Source organism: Raphanus sativus, unplaced genomic scaffold (assembly GCF_000801105.2).
Source record: "Raphanus sativus cultivar WK10039 unplaced genomic scaffold, ASM80110v3 Scaffold1082, whole genome shotgun sequence".
NCBI classification, from domain to species: domain Eukaryota; kingdom Viridiplantae; phylum Streptophyta; class Magnoliopsida; order Brassicales; family Brassicaceae; genus Raphanus; species Raphanus sativus.
In genome coordinates this window covers 1-25,732 of record NW_026616396.1, presented here as the reverse complement: position 1 = coordinate 25,732, position 25,732 = coordinate 1, and the positions used below count along the sequence as shown (strand labels likewise).

Below are 25,732 nucleotides of genomic sequence, written 5' to 3'. Positions count from 1 at the left end.
TTTCAAAATAAAACAAGTATTAACAAAATATCTACTAGAATAAATTTCTCTGCGTGAATCGTAGACCAACTATTAGAGAGAAAAATACTAACAGATTCAAAAACCAATATATAAGATGGAAAAATAATCCATGATTTATGTATTGTATTTAAACAGTAATTTCAAGAATTTTTATTTTACTTACCTTTATAACAAAAGTAGAACAAAAAATGAAAATATAAGATAATTACATTAATTTAAAAGGAACATTACAAGCATGTACTGATTTAACAAGAACAACGAAAATAAATACTGAAGATTAATATTTTAAATTGCAAGTAACTTATCTTTTAAAAGTATATATATTACAATTAAAATATTATTTTATTCTTTTTTTTATTTGTTCAATCCGCCGGTAATCCTTGTCTACTAAAGGAGGGTTATTAGATAAATAGAGGCACAAAAGATGCGAAAGAATGCTGACAAGAAAAAAAGATGCGTAAGAATGGATTACATCAACACCGGAGCAAAAAACATCTACAACGAGAAGTCCAAAGCTCTGGAAAATGAAAACGTCCTCCAACAGTGTGGCTGTGTGGGTCATATGCAATTATGATGCATCCCACCATCAAGGAATCAACGATTCAGGCGTGGGTTTGATCGTTCCTAATAGTAATGGTGCGTTCATGGAGTGTGGAATGGGAGAATTTCAGGGAAGAGAAACTGCAGCACAAGCAAAATTGACAGCTTTCGTATGGGCTATGCAAGCATACTAAAGTGTTATCTGTAGTGGACAATGAAACAACCAACAACATATAGTCAGTTTATATACGATACGGTCCTGGCAGGGCCAGCTCAAGAGATTTATGGGTTTTAGTGCAAAAAACAATTTTGGACCATTAAAATAAATATTGACTTAATTTTTTTAATAATTTTTTTTTTAAAAACAAATATTATAAGTAATGTTTTCTAAAATTTGTGATAAAAATAGAAATTTATATAAAATATTTTACGCCTTTTATATATATATATATTTAATATAAAATTACATATATTTTTAAAATTAAACTTTCAACTACTAAAAAAATAGGGAGACGTCGAATTAGATCCGGGGTGACTGCACAGTTTGCCCCCCCATTAAGTCGGCCCTGGTTGCTGGCATAGTCATTATTCTCAGATTTCTTTCAACTTCAATAACATATTAAGTAATTGTTGTGCAGATCTTTCCGCATGTAAATCTATTGTATCACATATACCATGGAGCATTATGAAATATGCTCTGACCATCCATGGCTAGTTAGTCTTTCACGACTGCTCATTTGGTCCATGGATCCTATTCTGACGGATGTTATGTTAATTTTTTGGAGACTTGAAAGTGTTATTTGTCGACTATGCAATCATCATATAATATGTGTCCGTATTTTGATCTCACTCATACAATATCTCGTCCGTTCTTCGCTAATTCAGATAAAGAACATTTAACCGTAGAATTATAAGCTGATATGTGACCGTAAAAGTAAGTGCACTTTGATAATATATAGCTAAATCAATTATATTAAACTTTTTCTTATACCAACAATCGGATGTTACATTTCGATCGTACTCCTTCCTTTCTAAAAACATTTGTAATATCGGGTGTTGATAATTAATAAAATGATTAGTCGACGATTACTTAACAATTTCTATGAATCCAGTCGTGAAGCCATTGTGATCCAATAATAAATACATGATACTTTGGCCATTCAGAAGACTTAGATAATGCTTCCTAGACAGATTTTGAATCAACCGGAACTATCACATTGTTAAGTAAAATTCCCGACAACTTTGGAGAACATAGACCACATATCTTATGCGTTTGGTAAGGCTTTCAGAAAAGCAGCTCAAGAGAGTAGAACTGATTACTTTCATGAGCTGTTTGAGTCTTCATGGATCGTCTTAGATGCTTATGCGGTAAACTCTTTCATGATTAGATTAAATGAGAAGCTTTGGCATAGGACTCTCAAGGTATCTTTACTCTGTTTTTCTTTTACCAATCATCTGTTTTCTACTTATTTTTCAATCTGTTTGAAATTCATGAGACTTTGTAATCGGCATAATCTGTTATCAATCATGTAACTTGTTTAATCAAATAACCAAAGAGGTTTACGTGAAATGATTGGTCCCTTGGCTCGTATGGTGTTATTAAAATGGCATAGAGATTGTCTATCTGAAGGGCTTCTTTCTCCACATGGTTGTCCCACGGTTGATCTCCTGACCATCTCCAGACAACCTTAGGAGATGTAAGAACTGGCTACCGTTGTGGCTTTGTGTGCCTGATGTTGCAGAGCCATTCTTTGAGGTGGTGAGTGAATCCACCACATCGTATTGCTGACATTCTCGTCTGTAATCCAGAGTTATGACCTGAAGTTCGTGCGTGTCTACAATCTCTTGAGGTATGCTCTAACAATACCAGGAAACAAAGTCATATAATTACTGAAGTTCTTATTTAAAAAAGAACCTGATGACACTAACCTCAAGAAGCCATCCAATATATGTGACATTATTGACATGATGGTTCATGTCGAGATCAGCTCGTCTTGGCTACAAAGAAAAACATGATTATAAAGTCCTTTAGGAGTGTTGAGTCCTACAAAGAATCTTATTCTTAAAAAAGAAAAAAAAGAAAAAAGAATCTTATTCTTCTATTTTATACCTTAAGTCCAATGATTGAGTATTGAGCCTGATCTTCGAGTTTGGGGATTTTCTTCAAGCTTCGGTTATTTTCCTCCTCAGGAAATGCTAATCTACAAAGATATACATAAAACAGAGTAGTTGGCATTTCATGAATATAACGATATGATTGACCAGCAAGCATTGCATTGACCTGGACACAAGTTCCTTTACCTGGGTTCTTTAGGACAGAACATCAAGTGCTCGTCCCGAACATCATCAGAAACTTTCTGAAGCCGTCTTGTGACTCGGTTCATCATCACCCACTTGCTGAAACGGTAATACAGACAACATAACAAATCAGGACAGTCCCATAAATTCAAGTAAACTGAAACTTTAATTTCATTGCACAAACCAATGGAGAAAGCTAACAATGATGAAAAGGAAACCTTGTAGCACGGCCAGTGATTTCACCAGTAGCAACGTCCTTAAGAATCCAATCACGCCTTGTCCCGATCCTTCCTTCACTCTGACACCATGTCTCTATCTCAACCACATCACCCCTGCAACCAAAATTTTCAATAAGTACGCTCATTTGTTGTGTCATCAAAACATAGACAGAAAAGAAAAAAAACAATACCAAGCTGGATATTTGTAGATCTCAATGTGCATTCTGGAAGTGACCCAAATGAGATTCAGTTTCCTCATGGTTGGTGTTGTCGCAAACCCATCAGTCGAAAACCCAATGCTCTGAAACTGATTACATCCCACCTCCTAAATACATTAAACCAACATCTTGTTTTTAAAATATTGACCAATCAGATTCATACATATTGATAGTTTCAAACTATCTACAATCGAACCTGCAAAAGATTGGCAATGGTTTGGACCGTAGCGGTTTTGTTACTCTGCACTTCGTGGGATCTGACTATGAACTTCTCCTTGTACGACAAACCATCCTCCGTCAAGCTACCCAACCGGAGCCGACCCGCGAATGTGCCTAAACCTTGTTCTGCTCGAATCACACTTTCTTGATCAGCAGATACAGCCGCCCGCAGAGGATTCAAACCCGTTTTCCTATTCTCAGAACAAGAGACGGAGGAGACGGTTCTCCCATGAACCGGATCCGATTGATGATAATGCGAGGAGAAGCTCTGTAACTTATCAGTCGCGTGTAAGTTACACGAGAGCTTCAACATGTTTTGCAATAGAAGGAAATGAAACAGAGCAGAAGTACAGTACAATGAGCTAAAAAAAACAATTTTAATATATTATTCCATTTTTTTTTTCCAAAGTACAGTAGTTTTATAACAACATTTAGTTTCACTTCCATCTAATTTCATTTTTAGTAAAAAAACAACAAAAAAAAAATTTCTTATTTTTATTCTATTGTAGAATAGAAAATGTAGTAAAGCTGGATAAATTTTAATTTTATTGCAAACTCTATTTTGGAGGGTAAAATTTAAACGTCGTTGGAAATAATTTTAGCCGGGATAAAAGTTTACATGTTCTTTTAATCAAATTTCAGATCTGGTACATAAACACTAACTGGCAAGTGGCAATGTGAATGAAAAGTTCGATAAAATTTTATATCCAAACTCATTTTAGTTTGACTATCGTATTTAGTTTAACATTAAAATTTTGGAAAAAATGGTTACCGACATTACTGTTTCCACCATTAACAATCATTTGAGATTTATTCGGCCGCGTACACGATCCAGACACACTCCATTAATAGCTACAATTTGAATGTAACTGTAAGTAAGTAAGGCACAAGCGCACTCTCTCAAAATGGCTAATCACCACCGACTCTTACGCGGCGGCGGATCTCCGTCGATTAGACTCAGACTCACAGCTTTCTTCGCCACTCTTGCACTCTCCCTCTTCGCTCTCTCGTTCCTCTTCGCTTCAGACTCTAACGACTCACCTGATCTCCGCCTTCCCGTAAGTTCTCTCAGATTCAATCCTGTTTCCACCTCCGATTTGTGACCATTTTTTGTGGAATTATAGGGTGTCGGATACTCAAACGGAGTCGGATCCGTTAGAAGATCCATTTTAGATATCAAATCGGATCCTCTCAAGCCACGCCTCCTCCAGATCCGGAAACAAGCCGAAGACCACAGATCCTTAGCCCTAGCCTACGCCTCCTACGCTCGAAAACTCAAGCTCGAGAACTCGAAGCTCGTGAGGATCTTCGCGGATCTCTCGAGAAACTACACAGATCTGATCAACAAACCTTCCTACCGATCCCTCCACGACTCCTCCTCCGACGGATCCTCCATCGACGAATCCACGCTCCGCCAGTTCGAGAAAGAGGTGAAAGAGCGGATCAAGATGACTCGCCAGGTGATCGCCGAGGCCAAGGAATCCTTCGACAACCAGCTCAAGATCCAGAAGCTCAAGGACACCATCTTCGCCGTCAACGAGCAGCTCACCAGCGCCAAGAAGCAAGGCGCGTTCTCCAGCCTCATCGCCGCGAAATCGATCCCTAAAGGATTGCACTGCCTCGCCATGAGGCTGATGGAGGAGAGGATCGCTCATCCGGAGAAGTACACCGACAAAGATAAACGGGCGGAGCTGGAGGATCCGAGTCTTTACCATTACGCGATCTTCTCGGATAACGTGATTGCAGCTTCGGTGGTGGTGAACTCCGCTGTGAAGAACGCCAAGGAGCCGTGGAAGCACGTGTTCCACGTGGTGACTGATAAGATGAACCTAGGAGCGATGCAGGTTATGTTTAAGCTCAAGGAGTACAAAGGAGCTCACGTGGAAGTGAAAGCCGTGGAGGACTACACGTTCTTGAACTCTTCTTACGTTCCCGTCTTGAAGCAGCTTGAGTCTTCGAATCTTCAGAAGTTCTATTTCGAGAATAAGCTCGAGAACGCGACGAAGGATACTACCAACATGAAGTTTAGGAACCCGAAGTATCTGTCTATATTGAACCACTTGAGGTTTTATCTGCCTGAGATGTACCCGAAGCTGCATAGGATACTTTTCTTGGACGACGACGTGGTTGTGCAGAAGGATTTAACGGGGCTTTGGGAGATTGATATGGATGGGAAAGTGAACGGAGCTGTGGAGACTTGTTTCGGCTCGTTCCATCGGTATGCTCAGTACATGAACTTCTCCCATCCTTTGATCAAAGAGAAGTTTAATCCCAAGGCATGCGCGTGGGCTTATGGGATGAACTTCTTTGATCTCGATGCTTGGAGAAGAGAGAAGTGCACTGAAGAGTATCACTACTGGCAAAACCTGGTAAAACAAAAAAAAAATTGTGATACGGTTTGACGTTTTGACGAGACTGTAGTTATTGACTTTGTTTTTGTATGAAACTGCAGAACGAGAACAGGGCTCTGTGGAAGCTGGGGACGTTACCACCGGGGCTGATCACGTTTTACTCGACCACGAAGCCGCTGGACAAATCGTGGCATGTGCTTGGACTTGGTTACAACCCGAGCATTAGTATGGAGGAGATCCGTAACGCTGCGGTGGTACACTTCAACGGTAATATGAAGCCGTGGCTGGACATAGCTATGAACCAGTTTAGGCCGCTTTGGACCAAACACGTTGACTACGACTTGGAGTTTGTCCAGGCTTGCAATTTCGGCCACTGAACTATGGTGGATTAATTTTCTCTCTATGAAATTTGTAACTTAGTTTGTTCTGTCTGTTTATTTATATATTTTTGAGGGGGAATTAGAATAATTGTATTTTTGTTCAGAGCTGTCGTAATTCTATGGCAACCTATAATCAAAGCTTTTATACTATATATATTATGGTTACCTCATTATGCAATTTAATTGTGAGCCTAGCTAATAGCTAATTCAACAGTCCTATTATGCTTAGACTTTCAATTAGAAACTTAGAAAGAGAAGTGATGATCTCTGTTGTGTCACGCTGAAGTTTCAAGTTGAAGCTTTCATATCACAATACAAATAGTTAAAAGGAAAAGAAGACTATTCTTGGGTATATTGATACTCCTAAAACTTCTCTAATCATTCTTAGACAAGAAAGCAGGAAAAGGCAGAAAGAAAGAAACATGTCTAGATTGTTTTACCATTCTACTTTGACGAAAATACAAAACAAAATGTATTCATGTGTGCCGATCTAAACCGGCATCTTCAGTACGAGCTGACCCTCCATAACACTGAAACATATAATAAATCACATCAACAACGTTGCCAAGTCCCGAATCGTTACAAACATATATTCAAATCTTTTATGCCTAAGGTTCACAAAATCTGCGATTACCTTTTGACATAGTAGTAGCAGAAGTCGGCAAGGATGAAGGTTTGAACGAGCTCGGCAACTAGAGCCACCGGGAACCAAAAGTAACCAGCGCCGATCAGCCATAGGTAATGTCCACGAGTCTCAAAGACCTATATATATATATATATATTTTCGGACCATTATTCTTTTTAACTTAATGATCATGGAAGCTTAATGATTACGTGCGGAAGAATCTTATAACTTTACCTGGATAAGCCAATGAGCGCATGCTAAGAATCTAGCGATTCCCAGTGCAAACACGTAATGAGCTGTGAAAGGCTCTATGATCTGCGTTTATTGTTCCAGAAAAAATTGTTAAACGTAATTGTTATTTTATTGATAATTGGGTTAATTATAGAGTTAAGTCTACACTAATCATGAAACTCTGTAGATATGTCAACTAAAAAGTCTGCAATGGCTAACATGAATATGTAGTGGATGAGACTTATCCATGGTACTAGTTCAAAATGCCAACTCTACATTGGCATGAATAATCAAAAGATACGTCAAACGCGACTTACTTGAGCATTCTGCATTAATCGAAGCTGAGGCAGAACAGAGACAGATTCAGAGTAAACGCAAAACGCCCACATGACACGGTGGATGTAACTATAACTCGTGTTCGGGTGGATAAACAACGCAAGGATAACAGATGGCACTAGCTGATGGATTAAAAAAAACATTTTACTTAATCATCTTGACAGAAGAAACAAATTATCACATTCTTTAAATCCAAAACCATATTTTTTTTTTTTTGAACTTAAAGGCTTTCAATCCAAAACCATATTACCACATAGTAATTGTGGCAGGTGTCCAGAGTCTTTATATAAGATGCTTTCAGCTTGAACCGGATCATATAAATGACCCATAGAGTCGAAACCAAAGTGGCGAAATCGAGAACTGTATGGATATCACCTTCCATGCTTATGCTGCAGATCAGTCTCACAGCGAGAAACACTGCTGTCACTTCTTGAGACTTTAAAGAAAGACCTTGTACGATTTACACCATTTCACATTTTCATCAGATAAAACCAAATTAATTAAGAGCTTATTATATTATTACACAACATAAAAAAAAATATTCACTTGTATTAATAAGTCAGCGCTTATTATGTAACGTAAGCTGTTTATTACCGGAGCAGGTCTTTTGTCGGGTGAGTTTGTAGATGAGGATTATGATTCCGGCTGCATGGATGAGCTCGGAAGCGATAAAGAAGTGATTGTAATTCTTAACCGTGCATTTAAGAAACACGACGAGGAGCAGAGCGAGGATGATCCCTAAAGGTATCTTAACCTTGTTCGATTGCTTTCTCAGCCACCCGAAAACCACGTTCACGGCGGAGACTCCTCTTCTCTTCCCCATTTTTTGGTTTTATCTGATAACCAAATGTCTCTCTGTCTGTCTCTCTGTGTGTTATTTTGTGTGTGTTTCAGAGATTTTAGGCGACGTTGGTGAATTTGAAGGATACGTTTTGTTGAGTGAGGGGAGACACGACGAGGGCATGCGGCTGGTGACGTGGACATTTTATTTTTTGATCTGACTAACGAATAGTATGAGGACATGTAGGACTAATGGATCCTTGGTTTTTTACTTTTTACACCTTTTATTAGGAAATAAATTTATGACTTTTGACTATTTTTATATCCATTTCTCTTCTATTAATTAAAATATTCACAAGATCTATACAGATATTTTATTTATAAGAGATCTATATAGATCCTGCTGTATAAAATTCTACTTTATATCACTTATAACTTGATTTAAAATGAAGAAGTTTTTCAAGCGAAATTGTTTTTTTTTTTAATTATGGAATATTCTAGAACATAGAGAAGCTCAGACTAATCTCAAAAAAAGTGGTGTAGTCTATGGATGGACAGCCGTAAGATAAAATAAAGTGTAACTAGATTTTGACCCGCGCTTTGGAAGCGCGGAATATTTTACGATGAAAAATTTTACTAATAATTTAACAAATATTTTGGTAATTTTTAAAGAGTGTGTATTTAAAATATTTTTGCATTTAAACCAGTGTTTTTAAATTCAACCCGATTGTGATTATACCAGTTAATCCGGAGATCTCACAATTCAATTTAGGTTTTTGAAATATACATATTAAAAAAAATCACTAAAACCCGAGACTAACCGATTGAACTGATGGATGACCGATATGTAATCTAATTGGATTTAAATTGTAATAGTTTCATAATTTGTAATCTTATAATCCAAATTTTAAAGTTTATTATTTTGCAATTTATGAAATTATAACGTTTCTACAAAATTTTAAAGAGAAAATGATATATATAAAATAACTAAGATTAATTATTGTATTGTTTGGAAACATTGATAGTAGTATAAAAATATATTGTTTGGAAACATTGATAGTAGTATAAAGAAATAAGTATATTGTTTGGAAACATGGATAGTAGTATAAAGAAATGAACATTAGTGATTTAATGTAGGTTTAACTATAAAGTATAAATGTGTATTTAATTTAAAAACTTACAAAATAAATGTTAGGTCCAACAAAATGTTTCTGTTTTAATAAGATAGATAGAATACTTTCGAACCCGGTTGCTTAGCAATTTTAAAGCAAGCTCGAGACCACCTCCTCGTGGTTAATTCAAGTGAAATCGTTATACTCAATTGTTTAACAAGTGAAATTGTGAAATGTCTAGTTCGATTCTATTAAGTCAAGTTTCTCCGCATTGTAGAGACTGGGTCGCGATCCAACTGATAAGAAAAACTTGATTTAAAATAATTATAATAGATATAGTCCATTAAAAAAATCTTTTGGAACAAGTCCACTCAAATAATTAAAATGATGCCGATAAACCTTTTTTTTCAGTGCTGCCGCTGAGTTTTATACGACATTATCAAAACTCTGTTTGAATGGTTTTAATGCAAGTGTGTTTCAAAAAAAAAAAAAATCTTTCATTTACATTATTACAAAACCGATGTTTATCAAGAACATGTCCATAGAACCGCCATACATAACCTCAAATGCATCATATCAACTTATCTTCCAAATGGGAACTTTCACCCAACTTCTATTCAGGGCTGCTTCTATTAAGTATGTCCACTTAAAAAATACTAGTGAAGAAATTATTCCCCGTTGAATGAGAGATCAAGCAGCAGCGGAGTGATAAGTCAGTCGAAGCGACTATGAAATTGTAGCTTCCGGTAGCTCGAACTTCTAATCAAATGAATCCTTTTTTTCCTACACCTTAATTTGAACAAAAATCTTGGACGTTTATTTTAAAAACATTAAAAACGTTTTAATTTCAACACAAATGTATACTATCACTGAAAAAACGTATTGTTCTGAATCCTAAGATGAAAAGGCTTCCATGTCATAGTTAATTAATGCTTTGGAGCCCATACTCTACAGAGTTTTGCTTGTGGAGCCTAATCTTATATCAACCTCAACCGTTCCTTGGTCAAGATTATAAGAGCATATATTTTTTGTTTTCTTATCTTGAGGCCAACTTTTTAAATGGGTCCATTACTCGTCGGTTACAGTAAGTCGTTCTTTTTTTTTGTCACGAACAGCAAGTCGTTCTCTTTTTTTGTCACGAATAGTTTTTTTTTTCTTTTTTTTTTTGCTAAAATTTGTCACGAATAGTTAATTAATGAAAATGGATGTAATGACATTACATAAATATTATCCTACTAACTTCAAACTGAAAGTTGCATAAAACCAAACCGTATATTACAAATGTTGTTAGTATGTTTAGTTTCTAGAAAAGTGGTAAACTCGTAATATTATGTTTAGTATCTTCTTATAACTTGCTATTTTTAAGTAGTTATCTGATAATTTCCTAGTTGTTTAGAAATGTTGGACAGAATGTTTAAGTAACCTTTTTTTTTTTGCAAAAGTTAAATAGTATATGGAATGAGTGAACTAGTGAAGATATATATTAATAGTAAAAAAGAAATTTGGTATGAAAATAGTAAATTTATTTGAGTTGGGAGAGTTAAGACCATACTTCTCTTGTCTCCGATGCCATACACAGGTATCTAGCATAAGAAAGGCATGACTTAAAGAGCACCCCCTAATAATTAACAGTACATTAACACTGTTTACAGTAAATGATACAACTCAGGTTCAAGCCGGGGCATAGCCACGACTTCCACTGGGTTGATCTTTGGCAAGGCTACACCAGGCCCTTCAGCCATATCCAAAGGTCCATCAGACGCTTTATGCAACTCAAATCCCTGAATCAACCTAGCCAACACTAAGTGAACAACTCTTAGGCCAAGATTCATCCCTGGACACGACCTTCTTCCTGAACTAAACGGGATGTACTCGAAGTCGCTCTTTTCACATAGCGATTTCTCCTCCATGAACCTCTCAGGCTTGAAAATTTCGGGGTCAGGCCAGATCTTAGGATCTCTGTGAAGTTTCCAGATATTGACGAGAAAGCGTGAGCCTCTCTTAACATGGTATCCTCCAAGTGAACAATCTTCCCTTGCTTCTCGGATTCCTGATCATCCATCATTTTTTCACAACCAAGATAACATTTACTAGATTGATAAAGGATATTTGACAAAACAACAAATTACGTGAGCTTTTGATATGTGACCTGTAAGAGGAGCCGGTGGGTAAAGCCGGTGAGTCTCCTTGACAATAGCTTGTAGGTACTTGAGGCTTCGAATGTCGGATTCTTCAACCCACCTCCCTTTCCCTACAGTATTGTCAATCTCTTCTTGTGCTGCTTTTAAAGTGGTCGGATTGTCAAGTAGCAGTGATATCGCCCATGTCAGGGTGATAGATGTGCTGTCTGATCCCGTTAGTGTAAGAACCTACAACAAGTAACCAGACATTACAACAAGTAACCGGACATTCATCTTGGTCTACTAGTACGTACTTACCGCAATAAATTAATATCTTTTTCGTTCTCAAGTGTAAACATAATTGTATAAAAGAATAAGATAATAAAATTCAGAATACTCTTTACATAATATATGGTCCATTAAAATCACAAATTAATAATGATCATATTTATAATTTATATAAATTTCAAATGAGCTTTAACAAAACATTTTAATTTTAATTTTTTCATCAAAGTGAAGTTCAGCTCTATTTTCTTTAAATTATTTTTAATGACTTATCAAACTACATATAAATATACTTATATACTCCCAATACATAAAAATATATCTAATAATCTAACAAAATAGATGAAATTAAAATTTATGAGGTTTAAATATATGATACAGTGAAATCAAATAAATATCTTAAATATAAAATTTTAAATATAGTTTTTAAAAATTCCCTTTAAATTAATATAATTTTATAGTCCTAATATTTTAGTTTTAGAAAGTTACTTTATTATTCAACTTATTACCAATGTTGTGTTTCATATATATATATATATATATATATATCCAAATTAAAGTAAGTATTAAAACTGCCATACCAAAATAGTTGCCTTGACAATAACATCGCGTACATGTCCACAGACCACAACATCTTCTGGTAAGATGTCAAGCAATAGATCCACGATAGTCTTCTCTTGATTCTTCTCTTTTCTCAATCTTTTCTCAAGATGTTCTTGGAGCCACTTAGTAATGAGGGAGTCAAGCTCTTTAAACACTCTTTTCATTTGACCAATTTTGGCGAAATCCAACCATCCCAACCATGGAATCACGTCGCCTATCATGAAAACCCCAGCCAAGTACTCGCTACGCTTCAGCGCCTCCTTATAACGCCACTCCTCGCTCTTCACTTTGCCGAATCCAATCGTCTTCCCGACCATCTTCCTAAGGAATATATTGAAGGTCAAAAACTCGAATAACATGTCAATTTTCACCATCGAAGTACCACCACTCCTTCCGTATAGGTGTTTAAGAAACTCGTTTACTTCCGAATAACGAATGTGACCAAGCATCTCTACACTCTGGTTTGAGAAGAGATGGACGGTGGCGATTTTACGTAACTCACGCCAATAGTCTCCGTAGGGAGCCAGCGCGAGGACTGCGTTGTTATAACCTACATACCGACCAAAGGCTGTATTGGGTCTGGTGGCTAGAACTAAGTCGTTGGTGGTGAAACAATCTTTGAGGATCTCAGGGTCGTTGGTTACAACTAGCCTGTAAAACCCTAACTTGAGGGAGAAGATAGGACCAAGCTTGTCGGACATGGCAGCTAGTTTTTTGCAAACGAGCTCTCTACCACGCAGAAGATGGAGGTGGCCTAACAAAGGCAAAGCTCCCAGTGGCTCAGGGATGGTTGAGCTGTTAACTTCGCATTTACTCGGTTTCCTGAGAAAAATGTAACTGGAGATTGCAAGGACCAAAGAGAAGAGAAAAAATTGAAGACTACTAAAGAGAATAACCATGGTTAATAGTGTGTTTGAGATATGAGAACATAGCTTTCTTCCACGCTTATATATAGTACACAGGCTAAGGCAGGATTCCACTATGACATTTGAGAAAAATAAATGACGTTATATATGTTGCTTTAGGAATTAGGATCAATATTTAAAAAAACATTATGGAGTTTATTTTCAAAATATATCGCGAAAGGTTAATTTCAATTGAGTTATTCTTGGGTTCACTTCCTAAGGTGAACCTCTAGGTTCACCAACCAATAGTGTTTGAGTATTTGATATTTGATATCTTTTAAAAAGTGAAACTTAATTGAATTTCTAATTAGATAAAAATAAAAATATAAATACATAAAAATAGTAATAGTTACAAAAAATAAATAAATTAATATTATTAAGTTTTCACTAAAATACTAAACCATATACTCTAAATCCTAAACCCAAAAAATTTAAGTAAACCCTAAACTTTTTGATAAATCTTAAACCCTAAATCATAAATATTAAAAACTAAATCATAATAACACTAAACCCTAAATCCTAATCGCTAAACCCTAAACCTTTGGGTGAACCCCGAACCCTTGGGTAAACCCCGAACCCTTGGATAAATCATACCTGTAAGTTCACCGACCAATATATATTGTTTGAGTTTATGATTTATCCAAAGGTTCAGAATTTTTCCAAGGGTTTAGGGTTTAGTGATTAGGATTTAGGGTTTAGTGTTATTAAAATTTAATTTTTAATATTTATGATTTAGGGTTTAAGATTTATTAAAAGGTTTAGGGTATACCTAAAAATGTACAGTTTAAGATTTACCTAAGATTTTAGGGTTTAGGGTTTAGGATTTAGGGTATAGGGTTTAGTATTTTGTTGACAGCTTAACTATATTAATTTATTTATTTTTTGTAACTATTACTATTTTTATGTATTTTTATTTTTTATTTTCAAAATGTATTATAGTTTGGAAATTAAATTATGTTTCCTTTTTTAAAAGATATCAAATATCAAATAATTGAACACTATTGGTTGGTGAACCTAAAGGTTCACCTTAGGGAGTGAATCCAAGAATTACTCATTTCAATTAATCAACAGTAAGACATTAATACTGGAAAGCTGTCAGTTTGTAAAAATCTAAAATTGTCGTAGGGTTAATATAGTAAGACAATGATAACATCTGTCCATCGCAGTAGTAATGCAATTAAATTATATAGATCGACTTTTTTGTAAAGCTAGTCAAATTGTATGTAAGGTTGTTTTGTAGTTATTTCTATAATTTATAATAAAATTAATAATATCTCATACGGAAAAAATATAATTCAAAATTTACAGTATATAAACCAAAAGGTTAACTTTTGTTTTAATAGTTATTTCTGGTATAAGTATTCAATAGCGGTTCTTGGCTCTTAACCAGATTTAGTATAAGCTAGGGCTGGGCGTTCGGGTACGTACCCATTCGGGTTTCGGTTCAGTCCATTCGGGTTTCGGGTTTTTGGGGTCAAAGATTTCAGCCCTATTCGGATATTTCTAAATTTCGGTTCGGGTTCGGTTCGGATCTTTGCGGGTTCGGTTCGGGTTCGGATAACCCATTTAAAATTTTTTAAATTTTCAAAATTCATTATATACTTTAAATTTTCAAAATCTATAAGAAAGATAATATATTACATATAAATTTTCATAACATATATGTCAAAATACCTTAATTTAACATATAAATTGGTTTTCTTTGAATATTAGGATAAAGAATCAATAGATATTTAACTATTTTTAGTGTTTTCATTATACTTTAGCTATTTTAAATATTTACTTTTGACTATTTGCATATATTTTCGAGTATTTTGGAAAACTTAAAGGTATCTTATATATTTTTAATATTTTTAATATACATTATACATAAAAATAATGTATATATTTAAGTCTATAAATTTATTTCGGATACATTTGGGTACCCAAAATACTTCGGTTCGGATCGGGTTCGGTTTCGGTTCTTTAAATACCGAAATTTTGAACCCGTTCGGATATTTAATCAATTTCGGTTCGGGTTCGGTGCTACTTTTTCGGATCGGATTCGGTTCGGTTTTTCGGGTTCGGATTTTTTGCCCAGCCCTAGTATAAGCAAAGGTTTTTATCAGAAACCAAAGAATTAGACAAAATCAAAAACCGAATGAATCGAACCCAAAATCAAACCAAAAAATTTATATACGTAAGTAGTTAGTCTATCACCGCTTCATTGGAAAATAGAAGCTCTCATATGATCAATATAATGTATGATGAATTTACGTCAGTTTCAGATCACATTTATAACAAATTATTTCCAATTGGTAAAAATGATTTCAGAACCAAAAAATGACCAACATTTACATTTATTTGGAAAATATCAAGACATAATTTTTTTTCACAATTTGAAGATCATTTGTATACCCAAAACACATGATTTAAAGGTGTACAGTCTCGTATGCAGTGTAAGGAAGCAATTGTTATTTGTCGTTTATATAGATTCTTAGTTTCTAATTTGATTTGCATAGTTTATATGAATCTCTTTATGTTTATGATAGAAAACAGTTTTTATTTTATATATCTAAAGAATCCTAACCAAGCCAAAACCAAAACGAAAATTAAATAGAAATATTTGATTTTATTAATGTATCTAAATACTTGTTATATTTAATTTAGGAATAACCAAATATCTAAGAATATAATTTGTAAACTGTCTAGTAAAAATCTAAAAAATTATCCAAAAGTCAATTAGAAAACAGTTGAATTGTCTGTAAATTTTGTCCACATATATGAAAGTATTTTAGTTATCTGATATTTTATTCGGATTACTCAATTAGGTGATATTTTTTATTACGACAACTCAAATTATCCGATATTTATAACAGCTTTTACGAACTTTTTAGGCATTAAATTTAGTGTCACATTTTAACGAAGATTTTTTATCTATGGAACTTAGAGTACCAGTAACAATAGAACAAATATAAGTCCTTAACAAATATAAATATTAACATTTTAATTCTGTATTTATTTTTAATAAATATAACTATTAGTAAGTTGACATATGTGAGAGCATTCTTTCAAAAAAAGCTCTCAAACAAGAGCATCACTCTCATCTTTTTCCTATTTTCTTATTTTTATTTATTTAATTTTGAGAAAATGCTCAAGATCTTTCAATTGTGAATTAGTCCTTGATAAAGATCTAACGCCACCATCAGTTGTGTGGGGATTGGTTTGGGCCAGCTAGTAACAGAACCACTAATATTATTATAAATCTATATTTTGATTTGTTGTTGATGTCCCTATTTAATAAACGTCTGTAGTAAATCGCACCATACATTACAAGCAAAAGCGACATGAGCTGCAGTACTATTTGTCTTTTTTTTTTTTTTGCTAAAATTTGGAGCAGTACTATTTGTCGTATAAATTTCTTTCTTTTTTTGGATCAAATCGTATAATTATCTTCATGTGGCTATCCTTAAATGTCGCAGGTTTCACATGTGGAAGGACTTTCATAAATATCAATTTCCATGCATATTGGCCGCACGAAAGTCTCACGGAACAAACCACAAAAGGAAGCAACATGGTGTAAAAGTCGTTAGAGTTTCATTGGGCTACAAAAAAACGTGATACATGTAGTCTTATGTTATCCCGACGAACGGATCACCGTATAGTGGACTGTTTAACACCAACGACTCTTCGTAGTCTGTACACATACATACTATGTACTCAATCCGTTTCGAATTATTTATCGTAATAGAAAAAATTTTTTGTTTCAAAATAAGTGTCGTTTTCAATTTTCAATGAAAAATTTATTGACAATATTCTCTATTCTATTTTTCTATTGGTTGATATATGATTAAGTGTATTGGTAATTGTGTTTTTATTTTGGAAATATGTAAAATTAAATTAAATAGTATTTTTTTTAATATGTGTGCATAAGCTTAGAACGACAAATAATATGAAACGGAGGGAGTATCATTTTACATTATTTTTTTGTCAAAAGGTATTTATTATTCTCTCCGTTTCTAAATAATTGTAACTTTGATATTTTTCACATAGATTAAGAAAATAACTGAAATATATGTAAATTATTATTACTTACACCTATCTGACCAGTAGTAATTGAAATAAATAAAATTATTTATAAAATTAATACAGTTTACAATTAGTTTTTTAGTTGAAATTAAGTATAATTTGCATTGTAATTGTAAAGTGAAACTTTTTGTGTAACAAAAAATGTTAAAATAACACTTATTATGAAACAAAATGAGTAATAAATAAAACAAAGAAATTACAGTTATTTAAAAGAAATAACTTAGGATCCGACTGGTTTTTCCACTACCACCCGCCAAACAAAAATTTTGTTATTGGTAATAGTTGCTGGCATTTTAAAACAATCATAAATACGCTATAAATCGTTTCAAACCGCTACATGTCTCTTAAAATCAAAAGATGGTTCAATATAGCTTTTGCGACTGCGTACAGTTACGTATGGATAAATAAATTAATTTTAAATATTATAAATAAAACATATATATATATATATATTTTTATATTAACTTAAATTCATTAATAGCATCAATTTTTATAGAAACTTTAACTTAAAATATTCACTATAATTTATAAGATTAAATATATATAATATATATAAATGAAACAAAATATTCTTTCAAAACGTCGTATATAAATCTTCCAAACAAATTCTATTGAAATTATAAATTTTATCTACATTAAATAAATAAATAAATGTATCATTAATAGTTATATCATATAAATAATTATTATATTTTATCATAATAATATTTTTAATATTTTATAATGTTATAATATATTAATATTAATAATTTTTTATTAAATTACTCTAATATATCATAATCAATCAGTAATAAATATGCCGTAAATGAACCAATTTCTAACCGATGTACCACTCATAAAAATCGCTTGAGTGGATTAATGTAGTTGGGGACTAAGGTTCCGAATGGAAAAAGCAGATCAAGCGGTGCAGATCAAGCAGATCATGCATAACAAGCAGGAGAAGTGCAGATCAAACGGATCATGCAGGAGAGATGCAGATCAAGCGGATCAAATAATTTTATAAGTTGTGAATGGCAAAAACAGTTTAAAAATCCATGTCATATATTTAAACAATAAAAATTATACTAAAATATCAGAACACATAATATATATACAATATAATAAACAAAAATAAAAATAATTTAATGAAAAAATATTTGATTTGGACATAACATATCTGCAATAATGTTAAGTGCAATTACTGCAATTTTTGATGATAGTTTTTATTGTTTAAACTATAACTTAAAATATATTAGATCAAATTTTAGATTATTTTAAAAACATTTTACAGATACATTCTGTTTTTCTTCAATATATATATATTGTCTTTTGTTTCACAAAGATATATTTTTGTATTTTCAATACAATTTTATCAAGTAATAATGATTAATTCCAAACTTAAAAACAAACTTAACTGCACATATTAAAATTTTATTTGTTTAGAATTATGAGGAAAACAGTCAGAAAATTATAGTTTAGAATTAAAGTTTAATATGATTTATTAATATATGTGAGAGCTTTAAAATATGAATCATTTTAAAACAAAATGATTATATTTTATGTGTTGTAATCGAAGTATATGAAAAATACATTAATATTTAATGAATATAAGTTGATTATTATTATATTAAAAAGCAGCAAAAAAAAAGAAAGGCTGGAGATCCACTTGAAACACACCAAAAAGACAGAGATATTACTGTAAATAGTGGATCACTACTATTGTTTGTATTTTTGAACTGCTAGCAGATCATATATATTTTATTAATTTTTAAAATGAACTGCCTTTTAATTACAAACATATGGTGAATGGCAATCAAAAAGCAGTACATCTGCTTCGGTGTACGTCCTGCTCTTCTCCTGCCCTTCCATTCTCACCCTAAATGTTCCGGCCGATTGTGTTCTATGCATTTATAAAAACAAAAGGACTATTCATAGTAGTACTAAATGTAGTTGGGGACTAAATTTTCGAGATTTAGTTAAGAAAACAAAAAGGATAAATTATACTAACTATTAACACCATCCCTTATATATTATTTGAGGAGCATTCATTGAAAATAACCTTATGTTGATGTGTGATTTACATATGTGCCATTTACACGTGGCAGCTCCATAAGCACTATCACCCTTTAAATTTAAAGACCCTTTGCTAACTAGAATAATTACAGAAATTGCCATTGATCAATATTTTATAACTTTACTAATATAGTATAAGCTACTTTGTTATCGACTAACCAAACAAATTAAAACGTAAACGTTTAATGCTATGACTTTATTATTTTCCTATCTTGAAGATGAATGATTTTATGATCTACAGATGAATTATTTTTTTATATACACGTCAAGAGGATTGTATATTAAACGTTGACCCCTAGACAAAAATAAAAATTATGTGCAAAGTCTCAATCCTATGTAGTATATTCACAATGTTAGAAAATTCTATTATATATTCATCCAATTTATCTTGATTTTTACACATTATACATATACTTCACATTCTTTTGTTAGTTGGGATTATAACATATAGTATATGAATTTATTATATTTATGAGTCTGTTATGAAATTATTTGCAGTTTTTTTTATAAAGAGAAATAATTAAAACCAAACTATAACATGGGTTCTGATATAAAATGTCTAACTATATATAAAATGTAACCATCAAGAAGTTTTATATATAGTTATAATATATATATATATATATATATATATATATATATATATATATATATATATATATATATATATATATATATATATATAAACGTGTTATAATAAGGATGTCTAACTATAGTGTTTACATAGATAGTGTAATGTCTAACTATAATGTAGTCTATATATCAAGTATCAAATAATAATAAAAAAACAAAAGAAATCTGTAATTGGACATATACAGAATTCATATAACCTACCAAATTTATTATGTTAACTTAAATAATTTTAAAATGTCTAACCTACAAATCTGGGTGGCATTAAATAAAATGTGATTTGCAAAGACAAATGATATCGTGTTTGTTAAAAGGAAACTTCTAATAAGTTTGATATTTTTTTTTACGATTTTGGTAACTAAATTTGCTGATTAAACCCTCAATAATCTGCGGTGCCATTAATTGGCTTAATTTCTGTATATTATTAGGGAGTTGATTATGGTTATACTCTTTTAACAAAAATGTGATTGTTTTATATAAGGAAGTTATATTATGGATTCAAATTTTGTAATCAATTAATAATCGAATGATTTTTTGAACTTTAATTTTTTCACATAAAAGGAAGTTTCATTATGGTGCCTATCTAATTTAGGTTAGTCTTAGTATAATTATCGCACAAGTTATGTGAAATTAAATAGGTAATATTTATCTTTAACTACAACGATTTGGAGATAATTACTATTGCCCCACATGTATTTCACTTCTTAGTATAAATATGTGGTTTTTATAATAAAATCAAAATCACCACACCCTTCTCCTCAACTCAAACGATTAATACAAACAATTTCACAAGCAAACTCATGGCTTTTTTTAAATTCATGTCCGTATTTTATTTTATAGTCAAGTGTTCATAAATATGCTATTATTTTGAGTGCGACTGTCTAAAGTTGTTTTTTTGTCTGAAAATATGAACCAAATATTTATGGGGTTGTAGTAGGAATATGATTTCTTGAAGAATATATGATAAAACCTACGAATGGGAACAATGATTTCATTGACCATAAGATCTGGTTCTTTGTAGTAAACATGGAGTAAGTATTTCACATTTGAAATTAAAAGTTATGCATTTAATTAGTTTTATATTTTCTAAATTAATTTGGTAAGCATCTATGTTTAGTTTGGTAAACTAATTCTTAGTCATTTCTCTGTATATGATTGCAAATCAGAAATTCTAAAGATTTTTTTCGTGGCATTTTGGTTTTATCATTTTTGCTTATAATTTGTTTCTTGCGTAATTTATTTTACTACTACCTATGTTTCTTTCAATATTATAATCATACTTTTTATTATTCAAACAATAAATCTATTTTATATGTTTTGTTTTGAATTAAATTCGAAATAAATAGGTTGAAATTATTGCATACTATTATATATTTTAACATAAATTAAATCTAGTTAACACATAACCAATTACACAAGTTTTTTCTATAAAAAATTATTCGTACATTATATATACATTCACAATTTCGTTTGATATGTACCATTATATCTAATATTTGTGCTTATAATTTTGAAAATTTCTAATATCGTTAGATTAAAATAAAAAATTTTTCACCCTACACAGGGTGCGGGTTATCACCTAATGTAGTACTATTCATAGGAATTTATGGGTAGTCAATTTGTCATCATAAAATGTTAAATTCGCATGCATACATAACGCATATAGAGCGAAATGCGTGCAAGATTTAAGAAAAGAAAAGGTTTTAGCTCATGAGATTAGGTCAAAATATAAATACAAATGGATCATGAGATGATGTTTGCAATGACATAGCACTCGGAATGATGTTAGCAATGACATGGCACATGAAAATAAATATTATTTTTCTACATTTTTAATATAAAGGTAAAACATAAACAAAATACAGAATGTTGTTCTGTTCCTTTTGCTTTTCTTTATCACGAGATATTAAATTTCTAATCCTAGAGAGTTTAACTTTGTTAACAAAAAAGACATGGATAGTTTACGTGATAAATCGTATTAAGATTTATCTCAGACGTTTAGTGTACAGATTTTTACTAGATAAAATATTCCTTTTATTTCATAATTGTTAACAAAAACATATAAATTAGTATATTATATTATAAAATATTTAAAATAGTTCGTGTAATATATTATTAATCCTCAGACGCCTTCTGAGTCCTACGAAAGGAATAATGGGATTATCTAGCAAGATAGCAAATATGTCACGTTTAAACCATTATGGTTATCTGTCAATGGAAAACCAGTGCCAAGTTAACAAACAAACAAAACCCCAGTGACACTTAATCACTACGATCAGCGGATCAGGTGAAAATTAATTCAAATAGTAACTATCACACTATTGAAAACATACACCACACCACTTCTATGAAAAAAAAGATACACCACATTCACTTCATTTCACCAATAATATTGTTTATCACGAATTGGCAATGGCACTTTTGGGTGGCTATTCAAATCCATCCGATTCTATTTCCACTCTCAAGCAGCATAGTGTCCAACGTTACCGTTTCCACCACTGCTACCACCATCTCTCACTTCTCTTATATACGTATATTATTAGGTAAGAGTACCAACTAATTAATAAACAAATATTCCCACTCTAATTTTCTATATAAGGCGTGAGTTCTCCACAAGCCTTCTCATAGAACAAAGTTTAAGTACTACTTAGTAAGTAAGAATTCCACACCATGGCTTCCAACTTTGAGCTTTCAGAAAGAAGCAGCCCAAAACAACAAAGAATCAGTCCAAGAGCAGAGAAGGAGGAAGTGGACTACATGCAGAGAGCTCAGTGGCTAAGAGCTGCCTTGCTCGGAGCCAACGATGGTCTGGTCACAGTCGCGTCGCTCATGATGGGTGTTGGTTCTATCAAAGAAGACGTTAAAGCAATGTTGCTTGTTGTTTTGCCGGCCTTGTAGCAGGTGCGTGCAGTATGGCCATTGGAGAGTTTGTGTCTGTCTGCACACAAAGGGATATTGAAACTGCTCAGATGAAGAGAGCTATTGAGACTAAGACATCACTATCAGCAATCGACGAACAAGATGAGGTAAAGCGTATATACACAGTAACCATGTGGTGTCTAAACACTAAACTTTAATTACTCACATAAATAAAACAAAATGACATTACGCAATTCCCATAGAAATATATTGCCACGGTTTAGTGAAAGATTGGTAATTCGTCACTATTTTTTGTATCTGAAAAATTAATGCATCCCAATATATAGCATAAAACTTGCTTCCATATGTGTAAGATTGATATAAATTTGTTGTTTATTTTCAAGCCGACCGCAGCATTATGTTAAACAAATATGTTTGCGTTTGAATTTTCACTGTCTTTCTGAAAAATATTTGTGTTGGCAAAAAGTATATAATTTTTTGACATATGAATGCTAACATATAAAGTGGCATTTTTAACACTTGAAATTCTAACATTCTATATATATAAGAGCTATATACCAATAGGTTCTGGATGATACTGGGACCTTAATGACATGACATATGTAAACTTAATGGCAGGAGGAGAAGAAAGAGCGGCTACCAAATCCAGGACAAGCAGCGTTGGCATCAGCGTTAGCATTTTCAGTGGGAGCAGCAATGCCGCTTCTTGCAGCTGTATTCATAGAGAATCATAAGGTAAGAATGGCGGTGGTAGCGATCGTGGCCACCCTGGCATTGTTGGTGTTTGGAGTGACCGGTGCGGTTCTGGAAAGACAAGTGTGTTCAAGTCAAGCGTTAGGGTGGTCATTGGTGGCTGGATGGCTATGGCTCTTACCTTTGGTCTTACCAAGTTCATTGGTTCCGAAGCCATGCAAATCTAGACACTCTTTCGGTGATCATCTTGTTTTCATGCATCTCAATTAATAATGTTTGTTGTGTTTGTATCATATAAGCCCACTATCTCACCTCAACTATGTATGGAAATTAATACATCAAGTGCACAACAAACACCAAAAAGGTTAAATAAATGGTCTTGTTAATCGATCTTTCATTTGAGAGTTGTAATTATTTTAAGTGTTAATACCTAGACGTCAGCAACGTCTCCTTTACTAGTCAGTGTACTCATTAAAGCACTGAAAAAGTATCCAAACTCTACTATAAGAACTGGTTACTGGTTAGAGAAAAGAGTGTTATTTAAAGTGCTAGCATATCTAAACTCGAGACTAGTGTGTAGATGGGTGTGAGGTGGGGTAAAATAGTAACAATTTCCATGAATTCTGATATTGTTCGATCTAACCCCACACAGTCTTCCATTGGGAGCCTTTTTGAAAAAAAAAATTATGCAAGTAGTACGTAATATAATGGTCACGGACCTATAACAAGTAAAAATAACTTTAAAATTATACTTTAAAAAAAATTGATCACTCATGCAAGCAACCAACTTTTGAATTTATCCAAAACGGGAGTGGAACAACTGTTTAACTATTAAAAGAGTGTTGGTTTAGTACTCCATATCTAAAAGTTATACTACTCTAATTAAGACTTATTAACTCTCCAATAATGTTGGAATGCATAGGTTTACATCAACTATAGTAACTTTCGGTAGACATAATTCAAACCACCCTTGTAATTGTTCCACAACCCACTAAACCCGGTCGATACTCTACAATAAATCCGTCGAAAACTTTGGGCCATCCTCAAGAATGGGGTGATTTTGGAGATTTGGGATGATATATTTTTTTTTTTTTACTGCACTTTCTGTGTCTTTAGATGGAACATACTTCATGCATTTTTTGTGTCTTTGGATGAAAGTGGAACATTGAGAGAGTTACATTTGGCAACATGTATGTTCACATACCGAGCGTATATATATTCTCTTCCGTTTTAACACCTTTCTTTATGCTAAACTCAAGATGCAGGTCAGGAGGGGCTCCAAAAATATACAACTTTTAGTTGTTTGCTTGCTTTGCTCTAACTTTTTTTTTTTTTTTTAAATTAACCTTTATTCATTCTTTCTTCTCCACCTCCAAAAGAGACATCGTTTCGAAAAAGATCATAAGAGAACAACCATAAACAAGCAAGAGAAAACAACATAAAAACACATGTGCAACCAACAATATTTCAGACGATAAGAGAAGCGAGCAGAGCTGATTATGATGGGGAGTTATGGAACCATAAGCGAGCAGAGCTTTGCTCTAACTTTTGTGTTATAAGTTTAAATTCTGCTGATTACACGATGCAAGGTCGTCGAGGGGTGGTTGGCCGAATTAAGGGTACTCTTTACTCCTTTGTCAATGATTTATGGCTAAAATGAATAGTGATGCAATGACTGACTCTCTCTCTCAATCGGTGAACGAACCATGAAGTTTGTGTAACAGAAACAAACTCAATTCAGGGCTCCTGTATAATTAACGTGAATCACACACCTTTAGTAATTAAAGAACAAATGGACACTCAAAAAAGTCAGCTTTAAAGAAGAAATACTTATGTATATAATTTTTTGTATATTAATTTGATTTACAAATAAACAGTTAACGTTAAGGACATCGACAATTGTCTAAAAATTAAAAAAAAATGTGGAAAAATTGCAAGAAGAATTAAATAGCTCCTTACTATTTTGAAAAAAAAAAAAAAAAAAAAAGCCTCGTGATCTGCTCTCAATATCTGTGATCCGCCGCCTAAAATCACGATAATCACGTGAAGAGCAAATCTGTGTGGATTTGTATAATTGGTTTATTGGGCTATATAAGGCCCATTAAATTCACTTGGTCATAGTTAGGGGTGGACGCAAGGCGAATACTTGCATTTTTATATATATATT

General features: G+C 32.8%; 5 protein-coding genes across 5 annotated transcripts; 2 read left to right on the top strand and 3 right to left on the bottom strand.

Annotated features, from left to right (window-relative positions):
* Positions 1 to 1,997: 1,997 nt before the first annotated feature.
* LOC130503697 (oleoyl-acyl carrier protein thioesterase 1, chloroplastic-like) lies at positions 1,998 to 3,865 on the bottom strand. The gene is made up of 7 exons (XM_056998266.1): positions 3,492 to 3,865; positions 3,269 to 3,402; positions 3,078 to 3,191; positions 2,863 to 2,958; positions 2,672 to 2,762; positions 2,491 to 2,559; positions 1,998 to 2,418 (listed from the first exon to the last, which is right to left on the bottom strand). The coding sequence occupies exons 1-7, from the start codon at positions 3,825 to 3,827 to the stop codon at positions 2,182 to 2,184; spliced, it is 1,077 nt and encodes a 358-aa protein (XP_056854246.1). The 5' UTR covers positions 3,828 to 3,865; the 3' UTR covers positions 1,998 to 2,181.
* Positions 3,866 to 4,318: 453 nt separating this feature from the next.
* LOC108862649 (galacturonosyltransferase 8) lies at positions 4,319 to 6,397 on the top strand. The gene is made up of 3 exons (XM_018636854.2): positions 4,319 to 4,572; positions 4,639 to 5,883; positions 5,967 to 6,397. Exons 1-3 carry the CDS (start codon positions 4,420 to 4,422, stop codon positions 6,240 to 6,242), a joined length of 1,674 nt encoding a protein of 557 aa, XP_018492356.2. The 5' UTR covers positions 4,319 to 4,419; the 3' UTR covers positions 6,243 to 6,397.
* Positions 6,258 to 8,335, bottom strand: LOC130503698 (uncharacterized). Its single transcript, XM_056998267.1, has 6 exons — positions 8,032 to 8,335; positions 7,688 to 7,887; positions 7,419 to 7,559; positions 7,105 to 7,185; positions 6,880 to 7,007; positions 6,258 to 6,775 (listed from the first exon to the last, which is right to left on the bottom strand). The coding sequence occupies exons 1-6, from the start codon at positions 8,258 to 8,260 to the stop codon at positions 6,736 to 6,738; spliced, it is 819 nt and encodes a 272-aa protein (XP_056854247.1). The 5' UTR covers positions 8,261 to 8,335; the 3' UTR covers positions 6,258 to 6,735.
* A 2,502-nt stretch (positions 8,336 to 10,837) lies between these two features.
* Positions 10,838 to 13,276, bottom strand: LOC108861615 (dimethylnonatriene synthase). Its single transcript, XM_018635517.2, has 3 exons — positions 12,316 to 13,276; positions 11,479 to 11,698; positions 10,838 to 11,379 (listed from the first exon to the last, which is right to left on the bottom strand). Exons 1-3 carry the CDS (start codon positions 13,234 to 13,236, stop codon positions 10,976 to 10,978), a joined length of 1,545 nt encoding a protein of 514 aa, XP_018491019.1. The 5' UTR covers positions 13,237 to 13,276; the 3' UTR covers positions 10,838 to 10,975.
* A 9,326-nt stretch (positions 13,277 to 22,602) lies between these two features.
* Positions 22,603 to 23,962, top strand: LOC108859577 (vacuolar iron transporter homolog 2.1). Its single transcript, XM_018633486.2, is given in 4 exon segments — positions 22,603 to 22,870; positions 22,873 to 23,018; positions 23,491 to 23,674; positions 23,677 to 23,962. Coding segments are annotated over 4 exon segments (654 nt in total). The 5' UTR covers positions 22,603 to 22,662; the 3' UTR covers positions 23,793 to 23,962.
* The last annotated feature ends 1,770 nt before the right edge of the window (positions 23,963 to 25,732 follow it).

Coding starts and splice junctions, on each gene's coding strand:
- LOC130503697 (XM_056998266.1), bottom strand. CDS start 3,827: ATGTTGAAGCTCTCGTGTAACTTACACGCGACTGATAAGTTACAGAGC. Junction 2,959..3,077: donor ATCACTGGCCGTGCTACAAG/GTTTCCTTTTCA, acceptor TTACCGTTTCAG/CAAGTGGGTGATGATGAACC. Junction 2,763..2,862: donor TTCTGTCCTAAAGAACCCAG/GTAAAGGAACTT, acceptor ATATCTTTGTAG/ATTAGCATTTCCTGAGGAGG.
- LOC108862649 (XM_018636854.2), top strand. CDS start 4,420: ATGGCTAATCACCACCGACTCTTACGCGGCGGCGGATCTCCGTCGATT. Junction 4,573..4,638: donor CACCTGATCTCCGCCTTCCC/GTAAGTTCTCTC, acceptor GTGGAATTATAG/GGTGTCGGATACTCAAACGG. Junction 5,884..5,966: donor ATCACTACTGGCAAAACCTG/GTAAAACAAAAA, acceptor ATGAAACTGCAG/AACGAGAACAGGGCTCTGTG.
- LOC130503698 (XM_056998267.1), bottom strand. CDS start 8,260: ATGGGGAAGAGAAGAGGAGTCTCCGCCGTGAACGTGGTTTTCGGGTGG. Junction 7,186..7,418: donor GATTAATGCAGAATGCTCAA/GTAAGTCGCGTT, acceptor CAATAAACGCAG/ATCATAGAGCCTTTCACAGC. Junction 6,776..6,879: donor TGCTACTACTATGTCAAAAG/GTAATCGCAGAT, acceptor TATATGTTTCAG/TGTTATGGAGGGTCAGCTCG.
- LOC108861615 (XM_018635517.2), bottom strand. CDS start 13,236: ATGGTTATTCTCTTTAGTAGTCTTCAATTTTTTCTCTTCTCTTTGGTC. Junction 11,699..12,315: donor TTGTCAAGGCAACTATTTTG/GTATGGCAGTTT, acceptor TACTTGTTGTAG/GTTCTTACACTAACGGGATC. Junction 11,380..11,478: donor CCCACCGGCTCCTCTTACAG/GTCACATATCAA, acceptor ATGGATGATCAG/GAATCCGAGAAGCAAGGGAA.